The sequence below is a fragment of the Bos javanicus genome, chromosome 29, assembly GCF_032452875.1.
Source record: "Bos javanicus breed banteng chromosome 29, ARS-OSU_banteng_1.0, whole genome shotgun sequence".
Taxonomy (NCBI): domain Eukaryota; kingdom Metazoa; phylum Chordata; class Mammalia; order Artiodactyla; family Bovidae; genus Bos; species Bos javanicus.
In genome coordinates, this window is record NC_083896.1 from 12,861,169 (window position 1) to 12,888,860 (window position 27,692).

Sequence of the window (27,692 nt, forward strand, 5' to 3'; positions counted from 1 at the left end):
TGGTGGTAGCGGCGAAGACGATAATGACAGCAATGATGATGATATGGAGTGACTAGGATCAGGGCTCAACCAGAGAGACCGTTCACTGCTTTCCTGCTGCTCACAGTCGTGTATGCACGCGCACGCGTGTGCTGAGGGATGCACTTGGACCGTGAGACAGATATAAATAAATACAGTAAAACTTGGTGAGGGGAGGCTCCTTTTGATGGCATGTATATCTTCTGGACTTGAAGTCTGGCAGTTGTCTTTATGTTTGGACTACCCTCAGTTTACTCACCTGTAAACTGGGTCACATGAAACATCTGCCTCATAGACTTATAAAAAGAAATGGAAATAGACATAAAGCGCCAAGTATGGTGCCTGACATATGGTGAGTTGAGTGACCATTTATGGACCCAGATTCTTGACAGAGAGATACTTTTCCTCCGCTGTCCCAGGGAACAGAGACCTGCATGTTGGCTTGGCTGTCAGTCGTCTTTCCGAGGATTCTTGGAATCCACATAGAAATCACCCTTGTTCACATGGAACTGCCCTGGCTCCTTCGCAGGTCGCTTTGCAGTGGCCTCTCCCTCCATCCCTGCACCCTGCAGCTCTCAGCCCTTGGAGATCTGGCAGCAGGTGGGCGTCACCCTGGATGGCCCCCCCTACCCAGGCTCCCTCGCCCCATGTGCTCACTGACCCCCCTTTACCTCCTTTACACTGACCCTCCTTTACTCCAGAGTCCATCAGGCTTGTTCGGCTTTCACGTTATGAAATGAGCTGTGCTCCTGGTGTTTTGAATTGTGACTAACTTCGTCTTTGTTCTGTAGCTTTTCTTATGTTGATCTCAAGGGCAGAGACTGTTTCATCTCTCTGTTTCCTAGGATGACTGTTTTTTTTTTGTTTAGTCGCTAAGTCTTGTCTGACTCTTTTGCAGCCCCATGGACTGTAGCCTGCCAGGCTCCTCTGTCCGTGGGATTTCCCAGGCATTCCCTTCTCCAGGGGAGTGGGCTGCCATTCCCTTCTCCAGGGGATCTTCCCAAACCAGGGATCAAACTCACGTCTTCTGCTTGGCAGGCAGATTCCCTACCTCTGAGCCACCAGGGAAGTCCAAGTGACTACCACAGTGCTATAGTAGGTACTGAATTGTTTTTACCAGGATGGGGTTTATGGATACCAAGGCTCTTTTACACGGTCTTCTTTTTTCCTTTAAGTCTTCATAACAGTTCTCTGAAGGAGACAAAGCAGGTAGTCTTCTTTTTAGCACAGTCGAGAAACTAAGGCCTTTACTTCAGCTGTAGGCTCATTAGTTAATTATTTAATTCTGCAGAGTAGATGTTGACTAAGTGTAACTGTGTCCCATGGGCTAGGAAAATAGAGCTGAAAGATATCATCCTTTCCCTCAAAGATGAGGCAGACATTAGAACAAAGAATTGTATGACTTTTAGGACAGAGGAATGGTGAACGTGTTTATTTGGGGAAGATGAGCAGAAAACTCAGAGAGGAAGAGATGCTTCCATCAGTCCCTAAAGGACTAACTTTCAAACATAGAAAGGTTAAGGATTGTTTTTTATGTACACTTGATTCCCTACAGTTACAAGTACTCAATAAACATTTGTAATAAACACACACAGAAAGTGATCGAGAGGGCTTCCCAGGCAGAGGAAATACTGGAACGTAGCCCAGGGGGATGAGAAGAAGGATACTTTGAGAGGTGCTACAGCATCCACACGGCTGACAGGAGGTGAAGAGCAACAGGGAGGTGGTTGAGGGGAAGATGGCAGCATCTCCCCCCGGTAGGACCCCAGGTCCCCCAGGACTTGCAAGAGACTGAAAGCTTCCTCCCTTCATTCACACTCCCAGTCTCTAGCCCTTCCTCCCAGAGGCACTCACAGCATCTACGTAAACCACCTGTCAGCTTTGCATGGGCTCCGCTTCGCTCCGCTTCCTTGCACCCCCAGCTTGTCTGCTCAGAGATTCATAATCTCCTTTTTGTGGCTAAAAGAAAACAGCTGACCACAGGAGCAACCTGCCACCTGACTGTTTGGAAGAGTAAAGGTTACCAGGTGAAAGGCCGTCTGTGTCATTTGCTCTCCGTGGCGTGAGGGGACCGGGAAGGGATAAAGGCCGTCTGTGACCACACACCTGTGTTCCTGTCTCGCTGGCAGGGTCACGGGAGGGGAGCGTTACGTTGCTTCTCCTATGAGTCAGCCCCGTGGTTCCCGGGGAGACGGGCTGGCGCAGCGTGAGCTCTGTGGGCGAGTCTGACCAGGCCCATCTCACTTGTGCCTGTGTTTGTCTTGCAGCTGTGTAAATGAGTATGGAAGATTATGATTTCCTGTTTAAAATTGTTTTAATCGGCAATGCTGGTGTGGGGAAGACGTGCCTAGTCCGACGGTTCACTCAGGTAAGAACTCTGGAGTCTGGGGTGGGTTTCTCTGTGTGGCCTGTGGAGATGCTGGTGGTTTACTTCCTGAGTGGTGTCTGACTCTTGCAACCGCATGGCCTGTAGCCTGCCAGGCTCCTCTGTCCATGGGATTCTCCAGGCAAGAAAACTGGAGTGAGTTGCCATTCCCTTCTCCAGGGGATCTTCCTGACCCAGGGATCGAACTCGAGTCTCCTGCTTGGCGGCGGATTCTTTGCTGCTGAGCCACCAGGGCCTACAGGGTTAGGGGATCCTAATAGGATGGATGAGTGGTACCCGCCACAGCCTCTTGGCTGCCAGTCCTTTCCAAGCCCTTTCCAAGTGTACCAGCTCTGTAGCCTAAACTAGAAGGTTGGTTTTTGACATTTAAAATTTTCCATCTTATTTGAAATCTCAGCAGTGGTGAACACGACCATTCCTTCCTCTGTGAAATACCCTTTGCTCTTTTCTTTCCTTTTGTTTTGATTTTTTTTAATTGAAGTATAGTTGCTGAGCAATATTATATGTTACAGGTGTGATTCACCATTTTTAAAAGGTTATACTGCATTGAGAGTTTAAAATATTGGCTGTATTCCCTGTGTTGTGTAAAAGATCCACACAGCTTATTTGTTTTATACGTAATAGTATGTATAGACTAGAGATTTTAAACCATCCCCAGGGAGCACGGCTCAGTGAGTTACCACCAACCCTCCCAAGCCTCCCGTGGCTTCCTCTAGTGAAAGGGGTGAGTGGTTTTGCTTTCAGTCTTCAGGATCAAAAATACCTTTGTTGTTGTTTAATCACTAAGTCGTGTCCAACTCTTTGCAACCCCATGGACTGTAGCCCTCCAGGCTCTGTCCATGGGATTTTCCAGGCAAGAATATTGGAGTTGGTTGCCATCTACTTCTCCAGGGAGTCTTCACAATCCAGGAATTGAACCTGTGTCTCCTGCTTGGCAGGCGAATTCTTTTACCACTGAGCCACCTGGGAAACCCATCAAAAATACCTTACTGGATTAAAAAACCCCGCAGATTACTCATTAATAATAATACAAATGAAAACCAATAATAATTAAGTGGAAACGAATCTGTACATCAAGTTAAACAAACATGTTCACTTTTTAAAAACTCAGATTCAAATTAAACCCCTCAAGCTCCCTGCTGATGCCCTCTCAGTTCCTCCCAGAAAACTGACTGAATCATTTTGGTTTAGAATCAGATATGCTGATTTTTCTAACCTACTCCATGAGAATGAAATGAGAACAACAAAGGACCATTTGAACCAAATTAGATGTTCCCTCTGAGTTGAGTCCTTTGTTCTAAGTATAAGTTCCCTTTGGGGGGCTGCCCTTTTGAGAATTATTGCCAGAGATTATATACCTGATTTTACCCAGAAATGGGTGGGAAATTGTTCTGAGATAGACCTTATGTTGCGTTTTCCCGGAAAATGATGAATGGCATCCTTTTCAGGATTTATCATGCGTGCATCTTGCATTTTCACCAAGTGCTAGTGAGGAAGCTGAGAAGAGCTCTTCCATCTAAGGCAGAGGGCAGTTTGATGCTGGGGAAAGCGCACTGGCTTGAGAAGACCTGGACCTTCATCCCAACTCTGCCCAGGCTCGCCTGGGAGCCTTGTCCAGCCTCCCTGCTTTCCTTTGATCTCCAAGGCCCCTTCCAGCTCTGAGAGTCTGTGGTTCTATGGAAAACCAGAGAGGCCGATTGAATAACACAAACAGCTGGGGGGCACAGAGCAATCTTTGGAAATGTCAAGGATTTTCCCAGGATAATGAACACAGAATAGAACTTGTTATTGAGCCGGTGTGCACGTGTGCTTAAGTTGCTTCAGTTGTGTCCGACTCTTTGCAGCCCTGTGGACTGTAGGCCACCAGGCTCCTCTGTTTATGGGATTCTCCACCAAGAATACTGGACTGGGTTGCCATTCCCTTCTCCAGAGGATCTTCCCCACCCAGGGATCAAACCCACATTTCCTGCTTCTCCTGTGTTGCAGGCGGATTCTTTACCACCGAGCCACTGGGAAAGTCTACTTAACCATGGTCTGGTGAAATAAAAAATGACAAGCTTACTGGCTTCTGGGTTCAGTCAGCCACCATGGCATAATATTTGAAACTCCAGCTGGTTTTACTTCCATCTAACGTTAGTAATCTTTTCTGCTTTGGGCAAGCGGATGAGATGAGACTGCAGAGATGTAAAGAAGTTTGCAGCCCCTTTATTGAAAATTCCCTTGACCTTGTCTTATTACTGAAAGTTCCCTTAGAAATTTTTCAGCTCACTCCTCTCATTTTATAGGTTAAAAAACCCCTGAAGTCTAGAGGAATGAAATGACTTATTAGCAATCTTGTATCATGTTAGTGGCAAGGCTAGGATGAGAAGCTAGATCTTCTAGCTCACAGCTTGATCATTTTTATCTTCTTCATGTTCTTTCCTCGGAGATCATAGGAATCTGGCCTTTCTTATTTAAAGGCCTAATTCTTATCATTAGGGGTAAAAATGCCTCCCCACCCCTTTTTTGGTCACACCGCTAGGCATGTGGGATCTTCGTTCCCTTACCAGGGGTCGAACCTGTGCCCCTGCAGTGGAAGCTTGGAGTCTCAACTACTGGACCACCAGGGAAGTCCAGAAATGTTTCCATTTTTAAGCAGTTATATTTAGCAGACTCTTTGTGACCCTATGGACTATACAGTCTGTGGAATTCTTCAGGCCAGTAATACTGGAATGGGTAGCCTTTCCCTTCTTCAGGGGATCTTTCCAACGCAGGGATCGAACCCAGGTCTCCTGCACTGCAGGCGGATTCTTTACCAGCTGAGCCGCAAGGGAAGCCCAAGAATACTGGAGTGGGCAGCCCATCCCTTCTCCAGCAGATCTTTCCCAACCCAAGAATCGAACCAGGGTCTTCTTCACTGCAGGCGGATTCTTTACCAACTGAGCTATGAGGGAAGCCCAACCAGTAAGCACACCACCCCTTAGTTTTTCTTTTCTATTTACTTTATACCCCTCTTGGCTCCTCAGCTCCACCCCCCTTAGAGTTCATATTTCATAGACAGGAGTATGTTTAGTTTTGTTATTTAGTTGACAGTTAAAAATGGATTGGATTCAGCTGTTTTTGAGGCATGAGGAATTGGGGACTGAAATGATGAGCGAGACATTGGGAAGGGTTTGTTTTATTTTTTGGCATTTGTTCCACTGCAAAACAGCTGGAGCTATAAACTTGAAGCTTGGCAGCCTTGTGTTTGAGCCAAACCAAAATAGAAGAAAATTGATTCAATATTTGTAAGTAAAGTTATGAATGTTTATATTTACATGGTTTGCAGACGTGCAGTGAAACATTTGCTGTCAGTTTGATGCTCAGTCTTTCAAGTTCAAACTTTAATTAAAGACCTTTCTTATTACGGAATAGACTTAATTAATGATGCCCCCAATCTTAGCTCCCAGAGCTAATAAAGTCCATTTTATTTTAATTTCTGGAAATTCTGGAGTGTGAATGTGAAGAGGGAAGAGAAGCTAGGTGGAGGGTTTTTTCTTGATAGAGTTCTTTCCCTCCAACTTCCTCTCTAAGCTTATGGGAAATATTATGTAACAGTAAATTACAATATACATATGATTTTACTAAAATCATAGTAACATACATCAAATTGGAAGCTGAACTTTTTAATTCAGCTTCCAATTTGATGTAAAGCTTTGTTTTGAAGTACTTAACGTTAGACCAGAGAGGGACTGGTTTTTCTGAGGTCACCCAGAGCTCCTTAGGCTGCTTGCTGCCTCTTGGGTTGGTGCTATTCTACTATTCTGTCCCCCTGGATGAATTTATCTTTTTCAGTTATTGTCCCAGGGTCGTTGGCCCTGATCTCATGTAGTTGTATCTATATAGAGAAAATAGTTATCACTGTCAGGGGAGAGGGAAATTCGGAGCATCGCTGTCTGCTGCATGCTTCTTGTGTTGATTTCTTGTTTGTTTCTTCAGCCTGGTGGTTCACACCCATGGCTGTTCATGCCCTAGACTAATAGCCAGTTGTAATCTTCCTTGATCTTATCTTTTAGAGCACCTATCCACTTTGCCGGCACCCTAATCATCCCAATTTCATCCCTACGGCTCCATGTTCCTGAGTCTTATCCTTGTGTCTGAGTTTTGTTTCATTCTTCGGAGTTAATTCCCCTGTCCTTTCCCAGTTCTCTTCCTTTTACCCTCTCTGTCTGCTTCCTTCTTTCTTGGTCCCTCTTTCCCCTTCCTTCTTCTTTCAACATTTCTTTCTCCCCCATTCATTCCCCTTTCTCCTCTCTCAAAACATACACACAAAGCTAAATTAAATAGGGTTCCCATGACACTAACCAGAGTTCTCTCTTCTGTCAGTTAACTCAGCCAAAGGAAGGGGCTGGCAATGGGGGTAGGGGAGGATTTCATTTAATTGAAAGGTTTGCTTATTGTTATTTTTCTATTATTTCTGCTTTAGGGTCTTTTCCCCCCAGGACAAGGAGCCACAATTGGAGTTGATTTTATGATTAAGACAGTGGAGATTAATGGTGAAAAAGTAAAGGTAAGATGCTAAATGTCCAATAAGGCTTTCATTGTGCTATGTGAGAAGACGCAGTTGTTTTCATAACATTTATTAAATCACCTAGTGGAAACCCACATTGAAAATGACGTACTCAGCCGTGACAGCTTATTTCCAGACAGAGTGCCTCTGTTCCCTTCACAGGGGCAGGAGGGGGTTGAGGATAATGTGTTTACAGATCAGAAGACAGTGAGAGAAGACTAAGGCCAGTTTGTCTTGCTCTGGTCATGTCGGATGAGATGTAAAAACAAGGAAGAAATTTCCTCTGGGAATATCTTGAGTTGGGCTCTTAAGACCTAGGTACTTCTTTTTTTCTTTCTTTCTTTTTCTCTGTCTCTCTCTCCTTCCCTCCTTTCTTTCCACACTGCACACTTTGCAGGCTCTTAGTTCCCCAACCACGGATCGAATCTGGGCCCTCGGCAGTGAAAGCACCCAGTCCTAACCACTGGCCTACCAGGGAATTCCCTACTTCTTTCTTAATCGCAGCCTCATTAGAGAGCCTGCTGATTTCTACATTCCTCATTCTGTCATGTGAATCATTTATTCAAATTATTCCGTCTCCCACCCTACCCCAACCCCTGATAAGTGAGAAATACTAAATTAAGGGTCCAGGAAGGGTCCATGATCTGCCCTCCACCCCTGCTTTGTGGCCTCTGGGTACTTTGGTACCTGAAAGAGCTACATTGGGTTCAGTAACAAGAAAAGGGAGGGAGTGGTTTTCAAGTGCCTAATATGTGTCAATCCCTCCGCTGCCTTCTTTTACATTTAACTCAATCCTTATTGTAAACCCTGTGAGGTAAATGCTAAATTATCTTCATTTTGTATTTTTTAGAGAGGTCGAGTGATTTATTTATCCATGATTACACAGTTAGCAAGGGAGGTAGGTGGGATATGAATTGGTTTTATATGAGCCATGAACCCCATCGCCTCCCTGGGGTCTCCCCTGCTATGGAGCAGGGGAGAAGGCAGGCATAATGAGCCATTACCTTGGAGCAAGGAAAGAGGGAGATGATGGAAAGAAATGTGTGGTAAGACTAAGTTACTTGGAAGGGGGGTAGAGATACTGATCTTTGGCACTATGCCCATCAGAGTGAGTGAGATTCCACAGTCAGACCTTTCAGAGCTGAGTGCTATGGAAAGAAGGGATGATCCTTGGATCAACATGTGGCATCAGCATTCAAGCCAGACCCCAACTGCAGCACTTCAACCTCAGTATCCCATCCTCGGCACCTCAACCTCAGCACCCCAACCTCATACCCCACCTCAGCATCCCAACCTCATACCCCAACCTCATACCCCAACCTCATACCCCAGCCTCAGCACCCCAACCTCACCACCCCAACCTCAGCACCCCAACCTCAGCACCCCAACCTCAGCACCCCAACCTCAGCACTCCAACCTCAGCATCCCAACCTCATACCCCAACCTCAGCACCCCAACCTCATACCCCAACCTCAGCATCCCAACCTCAGCACCCCAACCTCAGCATCCCAACCTCAGCACCCCAACCTCAGCACCCCAACCTCATACCCCAACCTCAGCACCCCAACCTCAGCACCCCAACCTCAGCACTCCAACCTCAGCATCCCAACCTCATACCCCAACCTCAGCACCCCAACCTCATACCCCAACCTCAGTACCCCAACCTCAGGACCCCAACCTCATACCCCAAGCTCAGCATCCTAAGTGTGAGTCCGTGCCACTTGTATCCTTCTCCCACAGGTACCTGCAGTCCTGCCTTCTGATGCCTCAGGAAGGACAGAGAAGCTCCAGGCTGCTCTTACAGCATGCCACAGGCACACAAAACTGTGTTTAGGATGAGGCTCCTGAGTGGGGGACAGAAACTTTCCCAGTGTCTCTTCCAGCCCTGACTCCTCAGTGGGGTTCGTTACTGCAGACATCTACACCAGATACAATAGTGATGGAGAGCTGGGCCCTCTGGAAAACAGCATGTGGACTCCATGTGAATGTCCACTGGAAAGTTCAGAAAACCAGTGCACTGAGGTGGAGAGAAGGCGCTGGGCTGTGGGGAGAGGAGGAAGCCAGGAGTGTGCACTCACGAGGCAGTGGCAGGAAGAGCCATGAGTAGTTCTCTCTTGTTCCAGCAGAGGGAGCTGGTTGCCATCCCAAGGAGCTGGGTTAAGATCACCAGGCATTTTATTTCCAGAGATTTGGTTTTCTCATTTATATCCATATATATGTATGAGTTCATTCCTTTGACCAGAAAGGTTCGCGCCTGCCGTGTGCCAGGTTCTGGAAATAGAAAGCAGCGAATAAAGAAATGGTCCCCATTGTTACAGAACAGGCTTATTTTTCTTTCCTCAATTCCCAAGTTTAGTTATTACATTTATTCTACTTTCTGTGAACCACAACCTCATTTTTAAGTACTTATTATACTCAGCTAAAAATCCATCTTTTTATAGCATCTGAATCTACCTCAGACTCCCTGAGAAGAAGGTTTGTGTCTTACTCATCTTTGGATCACAGCACAGTTCCCATTTCTATCGTCACTTCAGGCCTCTGGTTGTTCATCTGTGAGAAGTGAGAGCTGGCTCATCTCCCAAATCCAGCTTTAATGACTCTTTGCCTGTGAATCTTTCTAGCCATATTTGTAGAATCAAGACAGAAGATGACCCTCTTCAACCACAGTAATCCAAGGGTCTCATGAACACGGACACAGGAGGAGAGCAGGCACGTCTCACTGAGGAAACAAGTTATTTTCTCATTATTGTCAGTGTTCATTAACATGAACCGAGTACCTCTTCTTAATGAGAGTTTAGTGACTTTTTGCTGGGAGTCTGCAGGCTTTCCCAGTGCCCTGGAGAGCCCGTGGAAAGAGAATTCACTGCTGGTTTGCACAGAATCACCCACCTGGTGAGAGGCAGGGCAAGACCTGAATGCTAATTTTTCTCCCGACTGCTCACCATCCTCTCTCAGCCTTCCCTACAAGTCCCTTTCTTTCTAGGATGGCTCCCAGGATCACAGGCAGCTAATCAACGGTATTAGAAGGATTCCCATAGCTATTAAGTGAAGAAAGTGGAAGTGTCAGTCACTCATTTGTGTCCAGCTCTTTGCAAGCTACCCCATGGACTGTAGCTCACCAGGCTCCTCTCTGTCCTTGGAATTATCCAGGCAAGAATACTGGAGTGAGTTGCCATTCCTTTCTCTAGGAGATCTTCCCAACTCTGGGATTGAACCCAGGTGTCCTGCATTGCAGGCAGATTCTTTACTGTCTGAGCAACCAGGGAAGCCCATAGCTATTGAGGTTTAGAGTCAAATCAGTGGAGGCAAAGTTAAAGAAGAGGCCCTTCTCTTAAAGTGGTCTGCATTATGAAGGTGACCTTGGGTAGAAAATATAATTAAAACCTATATAGAATTTTCTCTTATCCATTGATTTCTCTTAGCCTGTCATAAATTAATGTGTATTAAGTAAAACTTTAAGCTCAGTCTATGACATTTTAACCTTAGGAGATTCGTTATAATAGAAATAGAAGATTTGCTGGATTTTTCTCTCATCAGGTATGCATTGTGTAGATAGGAAAGTCTTGAGAGTATGCACACGTGTTTGCTTTTACAACCATCTGTCCATCCTTTTGTTCATCCAGCCATCCTGTGTCAGAGTGAACGCTTGGTACCAAGCGCTGTGGTATGCTAAAGCATCTTTCTTCCCTAGTAACTTCCTGTCATCTTTCACAAACATTTCATCTGTGAAACCTTCTTTAACTCCCTATTAATCACTTAAGCAGGATGAGTCCATCCTTCCTTTGTGATTCCACCATCCTCAGGTCATTCAGTTAGCCATCACTTCAGTGTGTCTACCATGAACCACGGACTGTTTTAGGTGGGGCCCTGGGGTATGTGGTTAAATAAGAGACAGCCTTCGCCCTCAGAGAACTCAGTCTTACAAGGGGACACAGTAGATTGCAATACTTTTTTTTTTGGCTGTGCCACATGGCATGTGGGATTTTAGTTCCCTGACCAGGGTTCCAACCTGCACTCCCTGCAGTGGAAGTGCAGAATCTTAACCTTTGGACCACTTGGGAAGTCCCTGTAGTACATTTTTGTAGCAGTGAGGCAGTAGAGGTGTGAGTGGTAGTGCAAAGAAGAGAGTGGATGATAGCACAGCCTCATGCTGGAAGTGAGAGTGGTTAGAAAGCCCCAGGCAGGGTTACTGAGAACATATCAATGGACAGAAGACCCATACCAGGAGACACTCTCCTGCTGGCCCCCTTTAATAGAACATCTCATATCTTACCATGGGCTTCCCAAGTGATGCTAGTGGTGAAGAACCTGCCTGCCAGTGCAGGAGATGTACGAGACATGGGTTCAGTCCCTGGATTGGGAAGATTCCCTGGAGGAGGGCATGGCAACCCACTCCAGTATTCTGGCCTGGAGAATTCCATGAACAGAGGAGCCTGGTGGGCTACAGTTCATAGGGCTGCAAAGAGGCAGACATGACTGGAGCGACTTTGCATGCACACCTGTCTTATCATAGTTAGTCAACTGTGTATTCATCCTCCTTTACTATGAGCATTCTGATACCAGGGATTGTGTTTTATTTATCTTTGAATCTTCCCTCAGCTTAGCACAGTGCTCTGCATCTATTTATGATCTGTAAATGCTGAAAAAGAGCAAGCAAATTGCAGAGAGAACAGTGAAACCAAGTTGAGTAATAAAGACAGTGGAATATGGATCTCCTCAGAAATTGACCATAAGGCTAGAAAGAGGAAGCTCCCTTTGGGAAAGCAGCCTGCATCTCCGCCAAGACATCTAATCGCTTTTCTGGAAAATATTTTGGTGGTTTTAATTCTCAGAGCTGTTCTCAAGATATGGCTGTCACGAGAACATACTGATGTCTAAGGATCAGTAGTATTGAATCCAATCACAAGTGTTTTTCAAGGTTCACTGTGGCATTAAGATAATAGTCTTTTGTTCTAAGACACAGCCTGGAGAGGGGAACCATGTCCCTAGGTTTGAGACAGAGAAGAGAAGTAGCTTTTGTCCTGGCAAAAGCTGTAACATCTCTATGGCTGCCTTCAGCATACACAGGCTTTCATGTACATCATCAAAGGGCAGCTGTGACTTCAAATCAAAGGAGAGCCTGTGTGCCTCTCTTTGGTGGCAGGGACCACTGGTCACTCTCAGTCTTCTCAGCTAAGCTGATCTGAGCAGAGGGTGACACCGACTGCCTCATCCTCTCTGGATGCAGTTGGATGTCTAAATCAGCCTCTGGCAGCAGAGCAGCACGGTGTATGGAGTGAGTCCTCTCTTGGGGGGTCAGAGTCTGGAGTCTGAGTCCCAGCCTTGTGAGTTACCTGCTAATGAAAGGGAGGCGTAAACTCGCCTACCTCACTGGGATTTGTAAGGATGAGATGAGACCATGAATAACTATTTGAACATTTACTATTTTCCAGACACTGTAGGGGATAACTGAGAGGAAAATGGACCCCAAATTCCCCCCGTCATGAAACTTTCCATCTAGTGAGAAAGATAGTTATGGAACACGTTATTACAAATACATAAGGGATTCAAGTGTTTCAGGTGGGACTTGCCTGCCTGCCAATGCAGGGGACACGAGTTTGACCCCTGGTCTGGGAAGATCCCACATGCTGTGGGGCCAGCTAAGCCCGTGTGCCCAGCTACTGAGCCTGTACTCTGGAGCTCACAGGCCACAGGGAGAGAAACCACCGCACTGAGCAGCTCATGCGGTGCAGCTAGAGAGTAATCCCTGCTCATTGCAACTCGAGGAAGCCTGCAAGTAGCAACCAAGGCCCAGTGCAGCCCCAGAGAAAAAGTGTGTTTGGTGCTGTGATAGGAAGTTATAGGCTTGGTTAGAGCTGAGATGATTTGGGGGTGGAGCTGGGGAACCTGGCCTAATCTGAAGGTTCCAGAAGTCTTCCCTGAGGAAATGATGTCCTGTTAACGGGGTGGATGCACCTTGTGACACATGAAATCGATGCAGTGAGAAGGGAAGATTACTGTCAGTGTGATTTCTCAAGGCCTCGGCTTTGTTCCGCCCTCAGCAGTCTCTCTGGGGAACAGTTTCTCTCGCAGAAGTCTGCTCTGTGCAGGGAAATTCAGGTTGAAGTGAGAGGTGTTTTGCCTTCTTTGTTTTTAGAACCATCAGTTATGAGGTCTTCAAACTAGTAAATGACTTCAGCAGGTTTGCATGTTATTAACCTCTTTTAATAAAGAAGCCGCCAAAGCCAAAGGAGATTAAGTGACTTGCCAAAGGTCAGAGGGCTTACAGGTGGTGGAGGGAAATTATTTTCCTTGTCTGCCATGGCATTGCTCCTGTTTTCATGAACAAAGATCATACCTTAATATATTCATGTGAATGGATTTTTTTTCCCCCTCTCCAGTTGTTGGCTGAAATGCCAACAGTCACAGAGTGATACCTTGCCCTGGATCCCGACTTTGGTACTAGGGCATTGTGATGAAGGGCAGAGACTCTGGGACTTCCTGGTGGTCCAGGGGTTGAGAGTATGCTTCCAGAGCAGAAGGTGTGAGTTTAGTTCCTGGTCAGGGAACTAGGATCCCACAGGCCACTTGGCATGGCCAATTCAAAAAAAAAGAGCAAGGACTCGGACCACAATGCATGGTTGAATCAGCTTTAGGACATATTGGCTGTGAGACACTGGGCAAGTTAATTAATCTCTCTGTGCCTCAGTTTCCTCACATGAGAAATGATACAGGAATAGTATTTACCTACCTCATAGAGTTCTTGTGAGGAGTAAATGAGTTATTATGTGTAGAGTACTTAGAATAGAGCTTGGCACATAAATGCTTGAAATTTGGTTGTCTAGTTTGTTTGTTTGTTTTTAATAAAGAATAGAGGGAATTTTCTGAACAAAAAGGAGAGCATTTGAAATATGTTCTAAGAGTGTATATCTTTAATAAGACCTAGGAATATACTTTCTGATGTAGAAAATAAACAAAAGGGAAAATTAAAAATATGAGCAATGAAGAATCTATGGATAAAAATAGCAGTTCTTATATGGCAGAAACCAACACAGTATTGTAATTATCCTTCAATTAAAAATAAATAAATTAAAAAAAATAGCAGTTCTTAGGGGAAACAGGCTTATAATAAAAGTTAAGTAGATTGTAAATACCCTAATTTCACCTTTTAAATGAAATTGTATGAAAACAATCTGAATGCCTTTTAAAAAAAGAATAAAGGGGAAACAAAAAATTTAGCAAAGAAAAAGCAAAGCAAGTCCTTCTCTTTCACCAGAAGAAATTTTTAAAAAATTAGAGGTGCCTTTCTCTTACAGCAAAAAACAGCCATGAACTTATTTGGGTGAAGGTGTTTCTACTTCTACACACTGGAAGTGTACTGGAGTGGGTTGCCATTTCCTTCTTCAGTGAACCACGTTTTGTCAGAACTCCTTATTATGACCCGTCCATCTTGGGTGGCCCTGCACAGCATGACTTATAGCTTCATTGGGCTACATAAACTCCTTCACCATGACAAGGCTGTGATTCATGAAGGGGGTTCATTGGAAGGACTGATGCTGAAGCTGAAGCTCCAATACTTTGGCCACCTGATACGAAGAGCTGATTCATTGGCAAAGACCCTGATGAGGGAGAGGTGGTGGCAGATGATGAGATGGTTAGATGGCATCAGTGACTCAATGGACATGAGTTTGAGCAAACTCCAGGAGACACTGAAGGACAGGGGAGCCTGGCTTGCTGCAGTCCATGTGGTCACAAAGAGTCGGACATGACTGAGTGACCAAACAACAACGTGAAGGCAAGGCTTTCTTTCTTCTTTGCTTCACCAACTTGGTCCTTCTTTTATGCCTTTACAGCTTCAGATCTGGGACACAGCAGGTCAAGAGAGATTTCGGTCCATCACCCAGAGTTATTACCGAAGCGCCAATGCCTTGATCCTTACCTATGACATAACCTGTGAGGAATCCTTCCGTTGCCTTCCTGAGTGGCTGCGGGAGATAGAACAATATGCTAGCAACAAGGTCATCACTGTGCTAGTGGGTAAGTAAGGACTGATGAGGAGGGAAATTGATTTGTGAGCATCAGAGAATTTATAATCACATAAGGCTTGTGCCTTGGCACCTTGCAAGAATAGTCTTCACCAGGGGTCCCCAACCTCTGGGCCGTGGACCAGTGTCTCATGTGAGATCTGCAGCAGCATTAGAGGAGAACTAAAGTGCGCAATGAACGTGATGAGCTTGAATCGTCCTGAAACCATGCCCCTACTCCGCCCATGGGAAAATTGTCTTCCACAAAACTGGTCCCTGATGCCAAAAAGGTTGGGGACCAGTGGTCTACAGCTCTGTAATTCATACAGTCAGCGTTCAGTTCTTCTGATTGCAGTTGAAGAGAAAATGAAATAGAGTCTAACCCACGGTGATGATTTAGAAAAGTAGAGAACACTGCTGATTGATTTTCCTATCAGCATAGTCTCTAGAAGAAGGTGGATTGCCATGAAAGTTATATGGGCTGCTAAGCATTAAAAAAGGAACTTCCCTGCAGCTCATATGGTAAGGAATCTGCCTGCAATGCAGGAGACCCAGGTTTGATTTCTGGGTTGGGAAGATCCTCTGGAGAAGGGCATGGCAACCCACTCCAGTACTCTTGCCTGGAGAATCCCATGGACAAAGGAGCCTGGCAGGGTACAGTCCGTGGAGTTGGAAAAAGTCAGGCATGACTGAGCAACTAACAGTACTACTACTAAGCATTTAAAAAAAAAATCTAGGCCATGGAAACTGCTGATCTAGAAGATATATCTAAGTTGATAAGGAATTCATTATTGAAGGAATTGTGTTTTGCTTAAAAAATGGATCTTGGTTAACTTTTTTCCCCTTCTTATGTTTATACTGATCTGAGAAATTCTAATTTTCACAAAGAATCCCTTAAGGGAAATTCTGCAGTTTATTTAATCTTATAGGAGGGTAGAACCTCTATTTAGTATGAGGGGAAAACAGAAAACAACCCATGGTTTTTTTGTGGTAATAAATGCACCCGTTATGAATGGAATTGCAGTGAAATGGACCAGATTATTAAAAATCCTCTACTGGCAATGGAAAAATGTTAATAATATATGGTTGTTAAAAAGTGTCTTTCCTGGAAATTCCATGGTGGTCTAGTTGGGACACCACGCGCTTCCACGGCAGGGGGCACAGGTTTGATCTCTTGTTTATGTCTTGTCGGGAAACTAAGATCCTGCACATCCTGTGATGTGGCCAGAAGAAAATTTTTTTCTTCCTAAGAAGTAACATTGTTGTATGTTCTACAAAGACCCAAATTTTGGAAATCTGATAGAGATTCTCAGAAACATTAAGTTAAAAATCATGGTTAACAGTAAGTTAAACAAACACATTAGAATAAAGCATTATAGCTGGTGTGTGTGTGCGAGGAATCATATTAAGGACATTGTGTGTCACGATCTCAAATTTACAGATGAGGAAAGCAAGGCTCAGAGAAGTCAAGTTCTTTGTTCAAGGTCACAGAGCACGTTAGATCGACTGCAGAGGCTGTGTTTATCCAGCTGTGATGTGCTGCCTTGTAACAAATTGCTGGACTTTTCCTTCAGGCTGCTGGGTTAAGTATTTGCCTCTCTATGAGTACCAGTGACCCCTGCTCAGATCTGAAAACCCACCTGCACATTGGAGAATCTTTGCTGGGAAGAGCTTGAAAGCCCTCTGCTCTGGACAGAAAGCCCTGAGAACTTGAGTCAAAGCATTACTACTTGGGATTCTGTTTAAGGAAGTTAAATGCACAGATGAGGGAACATAATTAGTCAGCTCGATATGAAAGAGGCACTGGCTTTTTTTAAAAAATCTTTTTATTATGGGAAGTTTTAAACATAAGCAAAATAGAGCAAACCGTATAATGAACACCCATCTGCACGTCTCTCAGAGTTGACAGTGAACAGCTCACAGCCAGTCTTGTTTTATCTGTTCCCCACCTCTTCTGTCTGCCTTCCCCTTCAGGTTATTTTGAAGCCAATCCAAGATGTTGTATTAATTCAGTTTGTATTATGTCAGTGTGCATCTCTATAAAAGATATGTCTTTTAATTCTCCTTTTAGCTGGAGGTTATCCTTCCATATTTGCTTCCTGGGGATTTGCTTGTTAAAGCATTTGTTTGTGCGGTGGCGTTTTCAAGTCTGCATTTTACTCTTTCAGCCTGGCGGTGTCATTTGATGCATTCTTCTGTCACTTAAATCTCTGGCAGATTTGCAGGGGAATCTAGAGCCTGCTCAGATTCACGGTTTTTGTTTTTTGTTGTAGCAAATATATTGTGTAGTCGGTATTCTGAGGTGCTGTTCTCAGGGCAGTCGAGAAAAAATGCTTGATTCTTTGTTTCTATTTTTTAAGCTTAGTCACAGAAGTTTTGTAAAAAGTCTTTTTATTGTGTTAGTTAGTTAGTTTGGGCCGTTCTGGGTCTTCACTGTCGCGTGCAGGCTTTCTCTAGTTGCAGAGATCAGGGACTACTCTTCACTGTGGTACGGGCTTCTCCTCGTGGTGGCTTCTCTTGTTTCGGAACACCAGCTCTAGGTGCGTGGGCTTCAGTAGCTGTGATGCAAGGGCTTAGTTGCCCCGTGGCACGTTGGGATCTTCCCAGACCAGGGATCGAACCGGTGTCCCCTGCGTTGCAAGGTGGACTCTTAACCACCGGATCACCAGGAAAGCACTCTTTTTCATTTATTACTTTTCAAAATAATGAGTTGGTTCCCAAGTCTTCCAAAAGTAACTATTAAAGTTTGTTTTTGTTTTGAATATTGTTATAGATTTAAATATATTTGATGTATTCTAGTCCTTTGCAGTTATTATTATTGATGCTTCTGTATTGTTCCAACTTTGACAGCAGGAGCCTCTTCACTCTTGAGTCCTTTTGACATGACCTGGGAATCCTTGATGATTTTCTTGCTTTCTGGGATGACATGTTCCAGGTGCAGCTAACGCATTTCCTACCCCTGACCTGGAATTGGGCATTTCTTTAAGAAATTCTATTGATTTTCAATGGGAAGTTGTATTTAGAAGCTAAGCCAAGGTGATAGGAATCATCTTTACTGCAGAGTTGGGGCCGGGGTGTGATGGCTTTTAGGCTTTCCAGTGGACAGAGCTAGTGTACGTGTGTCTGTGTGGTGGATTCTGTAGCTTCTACAGGGGATTGTCTCATTAGGCTCTGCTGAACACTTTGACCCACAAGACTACCATCGGCCACATGGCATCACAGACATTTAGGCGGATCCAGGACAGCAAACACAGCTTAATAGCAGGTCAGTACCAAGCGTTCCTCTTCAGTGGAAGCAGCCCTCATATAGTGAGTCCACAGAGCTGCCCAGGACCTCCCGGGACAGTTCAGGCGTGAGGCAACAAGGCTCACTCAGGCAAGTGCAGGGTCCGCTCTGGCTGCAGCCTCAGTGCCCCCATAGGAGCCAATCCCTCTTGTAGTAGCCCGACAGCCCTAACTTTCAGGGTCTTTCCAAATGAAGAATTGCCACACTTAGGGAAGCCCAAAGTTAAGGCTTTCCATTAGGTATTTATAATTCATACATAGAATTCCCAGGCCAGATGGAATTTATCAATCAAGGGTCACTTTTACCGTGAGCAATGTTGCCAACCACCACAGTGGATGAAACCTTTGTCAGATTTCCAAAACAGAAGTAGAACAGTTTTTAAAGATAAAATAACACCATGAATTATTCACACCGATACTTCCATTTGTAATTCAGGACTACAGGAGTTTTCCTTTACCTCATTAAGCTTATACCCGTGTTTCCGTTCTCCCATGTCCCAAATCCCTGACTCGGTGTCACCAGCATAATTACTTATTCGCTTTATCCCCTAAAACATGTACAGCAACCACAGAGTAATGCTGCTGACATGACCACTAACAAGATGATTTCTGCAGCACTCTAAGATTTTTTCCTTCAGTTCTGTTTGTCCTTCTACGCCACTGGGCATGCGTAGTTCCATTACTGGTTACATTCCCTTCAACTTCCCTTTTTGTGTGGTCCTGCCACTCCGTGATAACCAGCTTCATTTGTTTAATTTTGTTTTCAATGTTAGGAATTGCTTTTTAAATTCAATTTCATATTGTATAGTCATATAAAACATTGATAAGGTTCTGAAGTCAAATCTATGACACAAAGTATATTTAGAGAGGTCTGATTTTCACCCCTCACCCTTGTTCCTTTCACAGGTAATAATTATCTTTAAAATTAAAATTTTGTTTCAGTCTCTCATTAATAAAATAAGACACTGTATGTATGTATTTTTTCAGTCCCTTTGCTTAGATCGAGAGCTGGGTCTTATATATACTTTTTTCCTGCTTTGCTTTATTTGCTTAACGACCAGTCCTAATGTCTCATTCCATGATAGCCTGTAGAGATAGTCCTCATTGCTTTTTTAAAGTAATATTGTTTACTTTTATTCATTTCTTCGTAATTGGCTGCACTGGGTCTTCGTTGCTGAGCGCAGGCTTTCTCTAGTTTGCCGTGTGCGGGCTTCTCTTGTGGAGCACGGTCTCTAAGGTGTGTGGGCTCCGTTAAGTGTGATATGAGGGCTCAGTAGTTGTGGTACATGAGCTTAGATGCCCCACAGCTGTGGGATCTTCCGGACCAGGGACCAAACTCATGTCCCCTGTGTTGGCAGGCAGATTCTTAACCACCGGACCGCCAGGGAAGTCCTTCCTTATTGCTTTTTCCTGTGGCACATAACTCCAGATAGCTATGGTTATAACACTTTATGCAGCCAGTACCCAGCTGGTAGGCTTTTGGGTTGGTTCCAGTTCTTTGCCATTACAAATGGAACTGATGTTTTAAAATAAACAACCCAGGAATCATAGTCCCATTTGTTTCACTTTACTTTCCTTCTGTCTGGTTTGACTTCAGATACGGAGCTGAATTGGATGTTTCCGAATCTGCAAAAAAGTCAAATGACGACCCTCTCTCTCTCTGATTTTACTGCTGTTTTAGGCAACAAGATTGATCTGGCTGAAAGGAGAGAGGTCTCCCAGCAGAGAGCCGAAGAATTCTCAGAAGCTCAGGACATGTATTATCTGGAGACCTCAGCCAAGGAATCCGATAACGTGGAGAAACTCTTCCTTGACTTGGCTTGCCGCCTCATCAGTGAAGCCAGGCAGAACACCCTGGTGAACAATGTATCCTCACCCTTACCTGGAGAAGGGAAAAGTATCAGCTATTTGACTTGTTGTAATTTCAACTAAAGGCTGAGGCAAGGCGAGGCGAGAGGAATCCGCAGCTGCCCTGATGGGCCACCAGTTGCTGGGGAGACCTGGCGATGACTGTGGCTCCCGCTCTGGGACCTTCTGACTCCTGTGGGCTCCCGAGCTTACAAAGCACGGCGGGCCAGGGCCTCGTCCGCAGGCCAGCATTCGCGGAACATATAATGGTTTCACCCTTTTGCAGTCTGGAGTCGGGTCAAGGAGAAAATTGCACTAGGCGCTCCATGATCTGCAGAGCATGTTGCTTTTGTTTTTTTAAACAAGCAAGTAAAACGCATTCCTGAACACGGTCCAGGGGGAAACGTACCGTAGGGACCCCTCCTGCACGTCAGTGGCTGCATGTGGGGGCTGCTCTTTAGGGCTTCTGGGGGCCCTGGTTTTCTTGTCTACCAGAGAAACCAAAACCAGGAAGGCCAAGTCCTGTCTCTGTGGTGCGTGTGGATGACTCCATGGAGATTTTGACAAGTGTTATTTCTCTTTTTTCCACGGGCACTTTCAAGAACTTTGGGATGTAATAGTGAGATGAAACCTTTACCCATGACAACAGTAACAATCATTGTTTTAATACTGTACACAACAAGCTCCACAACTCCTTCTGGTGCTAATGATTCTGCTCTTTCACAGACCAAACATTTTAGTACATCGATGTCCTTACATACCTTACATAGAAATAAAACAAAAATTAAGGGAAGTCCATGAATCAGCTCTCTTTCTCGAAGTTTCATTACGACCTGTCCTAGGATAGATTTATTGGAAAAGAGAATACTTTTCCTTTCCTCTTCCCCTCTAAGTCTCTACCATTTTCTTCTTCCATTCTCCCATCTTTCCTGCCTCTCAAGTAAATGAAAAAGTTTGAAAAATGAAAAAAAAAAAAATAGAATGGTTGACACCCCCATATAAGAGATTAGCTCTAAGACATTATGAGTAGTATGAAAAACCAGACCTGATCTGACCAAAATACTGTGGATTAATGGACTGCAGTGCGGAGTTCCAAGCAGAGCACAGTCCTTGATAGCAAGTCTCGTCTTTTGCTTCCTGGTACTATCCATCTTGGACAGACCAACGCTTAGGATTTTGTAGATGTTTTTAGTATGGTAAGTGAGAGTTGCAGTGGATGAAAAGTCTCACGAACCATTTTTGTATCTGCAGTGATAACCTTAGAAAAAAAATCTGCTTGTGGAAGCAGATGGAGTAGTCATTTGTCATCTCCTTGTAGTAATGTTACTCTCAGACTCATGACCAGTCATTCTTTCCGATATCTTTTTCTTTTCCTCGCTTTCTTTCCCGATTTTCCCCTTTTTACCTTATCCCTCTCCTCCCCACCCTTCCTTGTATGCATATGTTCCTGCAAATCTCCAATTCAGATGGAGGTGTGTATGCCTTTACTTAGCCAATTTAAAAAACAGAACTCAAATGGAAGCCGTGATGCTGAATGTGTGTTGCTGTTTCTTCAGTGCCATGCTTCCAATTTGTTCACGGATATAAATGCAAATTGGGACAATGATTAAAGCTGTTTGCTGCTGATGCTGTCACATGTTTCAGTAGCTTGCTGCTTAGCATAACTGAGGGATGAGTCATGGGATTAGGATATGATAGGTAATTCCACTGTTGTAGATGGTGGCAGTCTTGGTCCTGATACGCTGATGTGTGAAAGCTATTGAATTTTAAAGCAATGAGTCATGTACAGACACAATATTGGTGAAGCCTTTCTAGCATTTCTAGGGCAGGTTTCAGAGTGACCTGTCACTTGCACATGGGAACTGTACATATTGTTTAAGGGACTGATGCTATGGTTGGCTTCACCATGGTTGTCCTGATACTGTGGGTAAGAAAAAGGGATCCCAGAAGTTTGAGTTGCTTTTATTTCAGAATCTATCTCTATAGGAAAGAAAATAATTTTCATAAACACCAACCAAAATAACTTATTGTGGTTGCCTTTCCCTCCCCATCTTCCTCATCAAGCCAGCAAATAAAAGGTATTCAGAAAAGTTGATCAAGGTGAGCAGAAGAGCTCTTTTTACATGGTGAGGAAATGCCCTTAAGTTTAGGTCTCATTTAGAGCAAAATCCAAAGTCCCCAGTACATCATGACCCAACTTTGTTTCATAGCAGCAAGTATGTTGAAAATAAAGTTGCTTTATGAAATAGAGGCTAGAATACTGTTAGATTGGACACAATAGTTGTAAAATAGCAGGCTGTAGGGCCACTCTTGCGTTCTGAGATTATTTCTTAGGAAACAGTCTCCTTTATATACTCTTGGCTGAATTTTAAGGGGATTAGAAGGCTCTGCTCTTGGCCGCTTTCCTCCTTTATTCCTTGCAGCCTTTCTGTACTTAACAGTCACCCGTCTACACCACATCAGCAGGGACATATGAGAATGTAGGGCTTTGTTTCTTTTTTTTCTCTCTTAGCTGTATGAATTCTAGATTAGGCCTATGGACACTTGTTCCCTAATGTATCTAAGTTTGAGAACAAGCCCTGACAATATTGTAGGTGCTCAGTAAATATTAGTTGAATAAACAACTTAGTGCCAAGAGGAGCTTTTCTGGTTAAACAGAAATTTCTCAAATAGAACTTGAGAAAGGACACCATTTAAATATGGTCATCTTAACCCAGGCCAGGACCCAAACGTGTTGATTTGTCTATTAGTTGCTATTGCCTTGGTCATATTTGCTAAGATGAGCCTTCTTAAATGAAAACAAATTCTCATTTAATGATGGATGAAAAAGAGGATTGTGTTCTCCTAGTTCAGTTTGGCCTGATCTGATTCGTAAGACCACCAGAGTCCATGTCCGCTTCTGTTTTGGTGTGATTTTTTTTTTTCTTTAAATAAAGTTACTACATATATGGCAAATTTTTTTCTGTTTACAGTGCATCATAATCATGTCATAGAGCCAGATCTGGAGAATCTGTGAAATCATATAGTTTACTCATGTTAATGATATTATGGCTTTGTATAGGCTGTATCCTCAAAGGATTTTATGCTTTGTCCTTTACCTATGCAAGGCTTTTTAGTCCTCCATGTGTTTTGTTAGAGCTATTGAATTATAGTCACATTTAAGTTTGATTATATATAGCCAGTTATCCTTCTGTGGATTACTTAGAGTAGGCCATTAGCTTTCCTTGGCCTTTTCTTCTTCTTCTTCTTTTTTTTTTTTTGTTTCATGTTAGCACCTCTGAGTAAAGAGGCAAGAAAATAACTAAAAGTGAAAATGAAATGGATTGACGATGTGTTAGTTTCTGAGTTACAGTTTGGTAAGAGAGGCAAAAGCCATTGGCCAAAATAAGATACTTGGATTAGGGCTATTTAAGCAATTTAGACTTGTTGGAGAGAAGAGGCAGTATTTAACCAAGGACTGGATTCTTCTTTCCTCTTCTGTTTATGAATATGTCTTTGGAGGACACTGGTGACTTCCAGTGTTAGATAATGATTTGCCTCATTTACCATAATTCTTCCAGATCCATTATCAAGGTTCAGTCAATGAATCTTTCTGAGTAAATACCAGTTGCAAATGATTTTGAATTGGTCCTCTGACTAAAATGAAAACTTCTTCTTCCTTTTTAAATAATCTACATGAATGGGATCATATTATAGTCAGAAAAAAAGCTAGTTTTTTCCATGTATCAAACCAACAGCTTTAAAGATAGACATTTTCTGTTTCTCAATCCTACAAAACCCTGTGTATTTCATAATCATAAGTACTTTAAGGATCACTGCCCTGTTAGCCTCTGAAAGAGCTCTTCTAGGGTTTACCCTTTGTTTTTTTCTAGAAGTTTTTAGTTTTTGTTGTTTTTTTTTTCAACTTCAACTGGTTACTTATTCTCTTCAACCATGGCCCTGAGATGTGTTTTAGTGCAACAAATACTCTTGAGACTTAACTAGAAAATGAAAAACAGGGAAAAAACATGTTACCCTTCTGACAAAATGTACTCTACATAAGCAGTATGGTTAAACACTAATTTGGGGCTAAGAAAGAGATGTGCTTTGTGTGTTTTTTTTTTATCTTCTTCTTCCTGGGTTTCATATCTGTGACCTGAGCCTATTTGTGTTTGGAGGGAAAAATGATTTTCCTTAGATTCTTCAGACTGGGGAGAGAGCATACTGAACTGAGAAATTATCATCCCTTCCAATAGCTCATTAATTATAGTAATGTTAGAGCAGGGGAGACAACACTTCATCTCCTTTCCTAGGCCCATGGGAACTTTGCAGTCATTTTGGGGAGCCATTGTTTAAAAACAAATTGAGATCAGCTATAGCCCAATACAAAATGTTTTTGGTGATTAAAAAAAAGAAACCAAATTGAGGCAAAGCAAAGGTGGTGAAGGAGTTTTAGATTTAAAATGTTTGAACAATATTTGAAGGATTTGGGGATGTTTAGCTTGGGAAAGAGAGGAATACAGTAGGTATATTAGAATAAGACTCTGGTGTGAAGGGGTGGAATAAGACCCACTGAATAGAGGTCACAGGGCCATGGATTTGAACTTCACATTAGAAAGAACAAGTTGGTTCCCCATGGAAGGGGCGGCCTCTGTCAAGCAAAGGCTCAATGAGAACGTGGCAAAGATGGTGTGGAGAGGATCACAGCACTTCTTGGGGTGGACAAGAGACCTATTAAAATTCTATTTATAGCACTTTGCACCTCATAACATGTTCAATTAAATATCTGTTGACCCACAGCTAATAATTTTTTAAAGGTTTTTCTCTTCTGCCCAAAGTGCATGCCCCTCTCCAGGAAGGAGTTTGCTTACATGTCATTAGGTTGAGACTGGCTATTATACCCTTAGGCTGGAATTGCTTTTTTTGGTCCATTCATTGATGTCTTGTTGAAATCACAAACTGGGTCTTGAGTTAAAGATTAAAAATGTATTGTTTTAGTAGAAGTTGCATGAACCGTTCGCTTCTCTAGGGGATTTTCCCAACCCAGGGATCAAACCCAGGTCTCTCAAATTGCAGACGGACTCTTTACCATCTGAACCCCTAGGGAAGCCCACATGAAATCATGGAAATTATGTATCTGTCACTTGCCAAACATAGGCCATGCTCAGTTTTAGTGAATAGTTGCTATCTCTTCAGGGTTTCAGGATAAACCTTTTTAGCAGAGCAGAATCCTCAGTAAAACATCCCATAAATATACAAACATAAAGTTTTACAGCTCCCATCACAGATGGGCTGGTGGTCACTGGCATAGAGCAGTCCCCAAGATCGATCTAGGAAAAATCTCAAATGACGTTTCGTTAGTTTGTTTGATCCTTTGAAAAAACATGATCTGAAAATGGTTTTAAAAGAATGGAGACCAAGTTGCTTCATGTAGATAGATCTTTGATTTGAAAATCAGAGATAATTATAAGCAATATTTACTACTAAAGCCCATGACTCTAATGATTCCACCTGCAAAATAACTTGCATCCTTGCAACGCTGGTAGATGGCTCTTTATTGGTCTTAAACAAAAGTCATTGGTCTTGCATCACTATGGTGAGAAACATTGAGTCTGGGTGAGACTTTCTTTGATTCCTTTGGATGAGAAATCAGAGCACAAGAGCTAGCCTCCTCTTTAATTGACTGCATGATGTGCATGAGTCAAAATTTTACTTTTCCACTGAGTTAAAGCAAAATTTTTAGAGGTGTGTTCTAGTTCCTGATGGAATCCTTGGTGGGTTGTGACTTTGACACATCAGGGAGTGATGTAGGGAGGTGATTAGAAGATGGAACACTAGGGTAGAGGTGAGGAGTCCTAGAATTCCCTTGAATTAGCTGTAACATTATGCAAAGCACAATCTCTTGAGCATCCATTTCCTCATCTACCAGATAGACTAATAGTAATATACCTGTCAGGATTATTGTGAAGATTAGATAAATTGAAAGTACTGAACTTGGTAAACAGTAAGCACCCAAATATTTGTTCTTTTCTCCTTGATGAAGAGCAGACTTTGGATGGTTTGATACAAGTCTAGATCCTTTGAACAAAACAAGGAACCCTCCTGACTTCAGAAAAACAAAAACGAAAACTCTGTTTCTGAAAGAGCCTTAAAAGAAAGTCATGTATTTAATCCACTTTTCTGCCTTAGTGCATAACTGTTACCCAAGAGACTCCACTTCTTTACCTACTTCAAGAAAGGTATTCTTTCTCTTCCAATGGGCAATTCCAGGGTTGTAAACTCATTATCAGGAAACTTAACCTTATTACTGAAATACCTCACAGTGCAATTTGAACCTCTTTCTTCTTGATCCCATCCTCCATGAGAAGAAAAATTGGTTGATCCTGTCTTCTTTTTAAAGGGCCATGTTTGCCATTTATTATTACCCTTTTGCCTCATTTTAAAAAAGCTGACAGAAAAAGTTCATTAAGGTGATAATTATTATCCCCTTGGGGACTGTCAGGATTCTTATCGATAGTGATCAGATTTAGATCACACACACTGTTGTAACTCTTCAGTTAGTATTTTCTTCTTTAGTTAACATATTATTGATAACCAAGTGTGCTTCTGAAGACTTACTCTGGTTGTGTGGCTCTTGTTTTCTCCTCTTGGTAAAAGTGGAGTCACAAATCCCAGCTTTGTCAACTACTTTTAGAATGTAATTTCATATATGACATAATTTGATGGACATAATTACCAACACCTAATATTAGCAGGGTTTCTTGCCTTTTCTACATTCTGAAATAAAAATCAGAATACCAAATGCCTAATAAAGCAAAAATTCTTGCACAGAATAGCAAAAGGTAAGAATCTGGTCTGCTAGAATAATTTGTCACTAGTTGGTTGAATGGTGCAGAGCTTTTGTTTAAAGTTACACAGTTATGCCTGGATTAAATAACAATAGCAAAACTTGAGAAGCCCTCTGAAAAACAGCTGCTAAACATACTGCTTTCTGGAAAGTAATCATTAAGAATAAATATTCTCTTGTTCTATACAATTGCCGAATGGTAGTGGAAATTTCTTGTAGGCTACTTGAATGTCAATTGATTTATTAAAAAAAAAAATTGTGTGTGAATCCTTTTATTCCTTTAAGGCATTTTGGGGCTTTTGTGTTCCTGTTGTAGAAAATTTCAAATGACTGGAATGCTGGCTTCTAATTTCTGCTCACTGAAGTGGCCTCTAGACATACCAGATGATTCGGGCCTCTTTGATGATCTGAAGGGAGCTACTTAAATACACTTACATAAAGTGTGTGAATAAAATTGCTGTTTTCAGCAAAAAAAAAAAAAACCCACTTTTGATCAAACTTTCAGATAATAAAGGGTTAAGAAGAGATTTTTTTTCATAACCTAAAGGGAAAAAGTATGCCCCATATATATTGTTGCATACATTTTAATGCATGACTTTTAGTATAGGGATGAAATAAAATACAAAATATATAATTCTGGAGGTCTTCTCAGCAGCTAGTTAAACTATTTAGATAAGCTGTTTTATGAAGACAGAAAATCCCTAGTTTCCCTTTACATATCTCTTTCCATCGAAATGGATCTTTAACATAAACATAGTTTAACCAACAAACATAAACAGACTTGTTCATCATGGAATC

At 42.9% G+C, this 27,692-nt stretch overlaps 1 protein-coding gene across 4 annotated transcripts in view; it reads left to right on the plus strand.

Annotated features, from left to right (window-relative positions):
* The window catches only part of RAB30 (RAB30, member RAS oncogene family), a 99,451-nt gene extending 72,075 nt beyond the window's left edge, over positions 1 to 27,376 (plus strand). For 3 of the 4 annotated variants that reach the window (XM_061406142.1, XM_061406141.1, XM_061406140.1), the window contains 4 exons: positions 2,286 to 2,386; positions 6,849 to 6,932; positions 14,765 to 14,948; positions 19,902 to 27,376. In XM_061406142.1, coding sequence (XP_061262126.1) covers positions 2,294 to 2,386; positions 6,849 to 6,932; positions 14,765 to 14,948; positions 19,902 to 20,152 — 612 coding nt within the window. In that variant the 5' untranslated portion in view covers positions 2,286 to 2,293 and the 3' untranslated portion in view covers positions 20,153 to 27,376. Of the gene's footprint in view, positions 1 to 437; positions 619 to 2,285; positions 2,387 to 6,848; positions 6,933 to 14,764; positions 14,949 to 19,901 lie in introns of those variants that run through there. The other variant, XM_061406144.1, reaches the window with a different exon arrangement.
* The last annotated feature ends 316 nt before the right edge of the window (positions 27,377 to 27,692 follow it).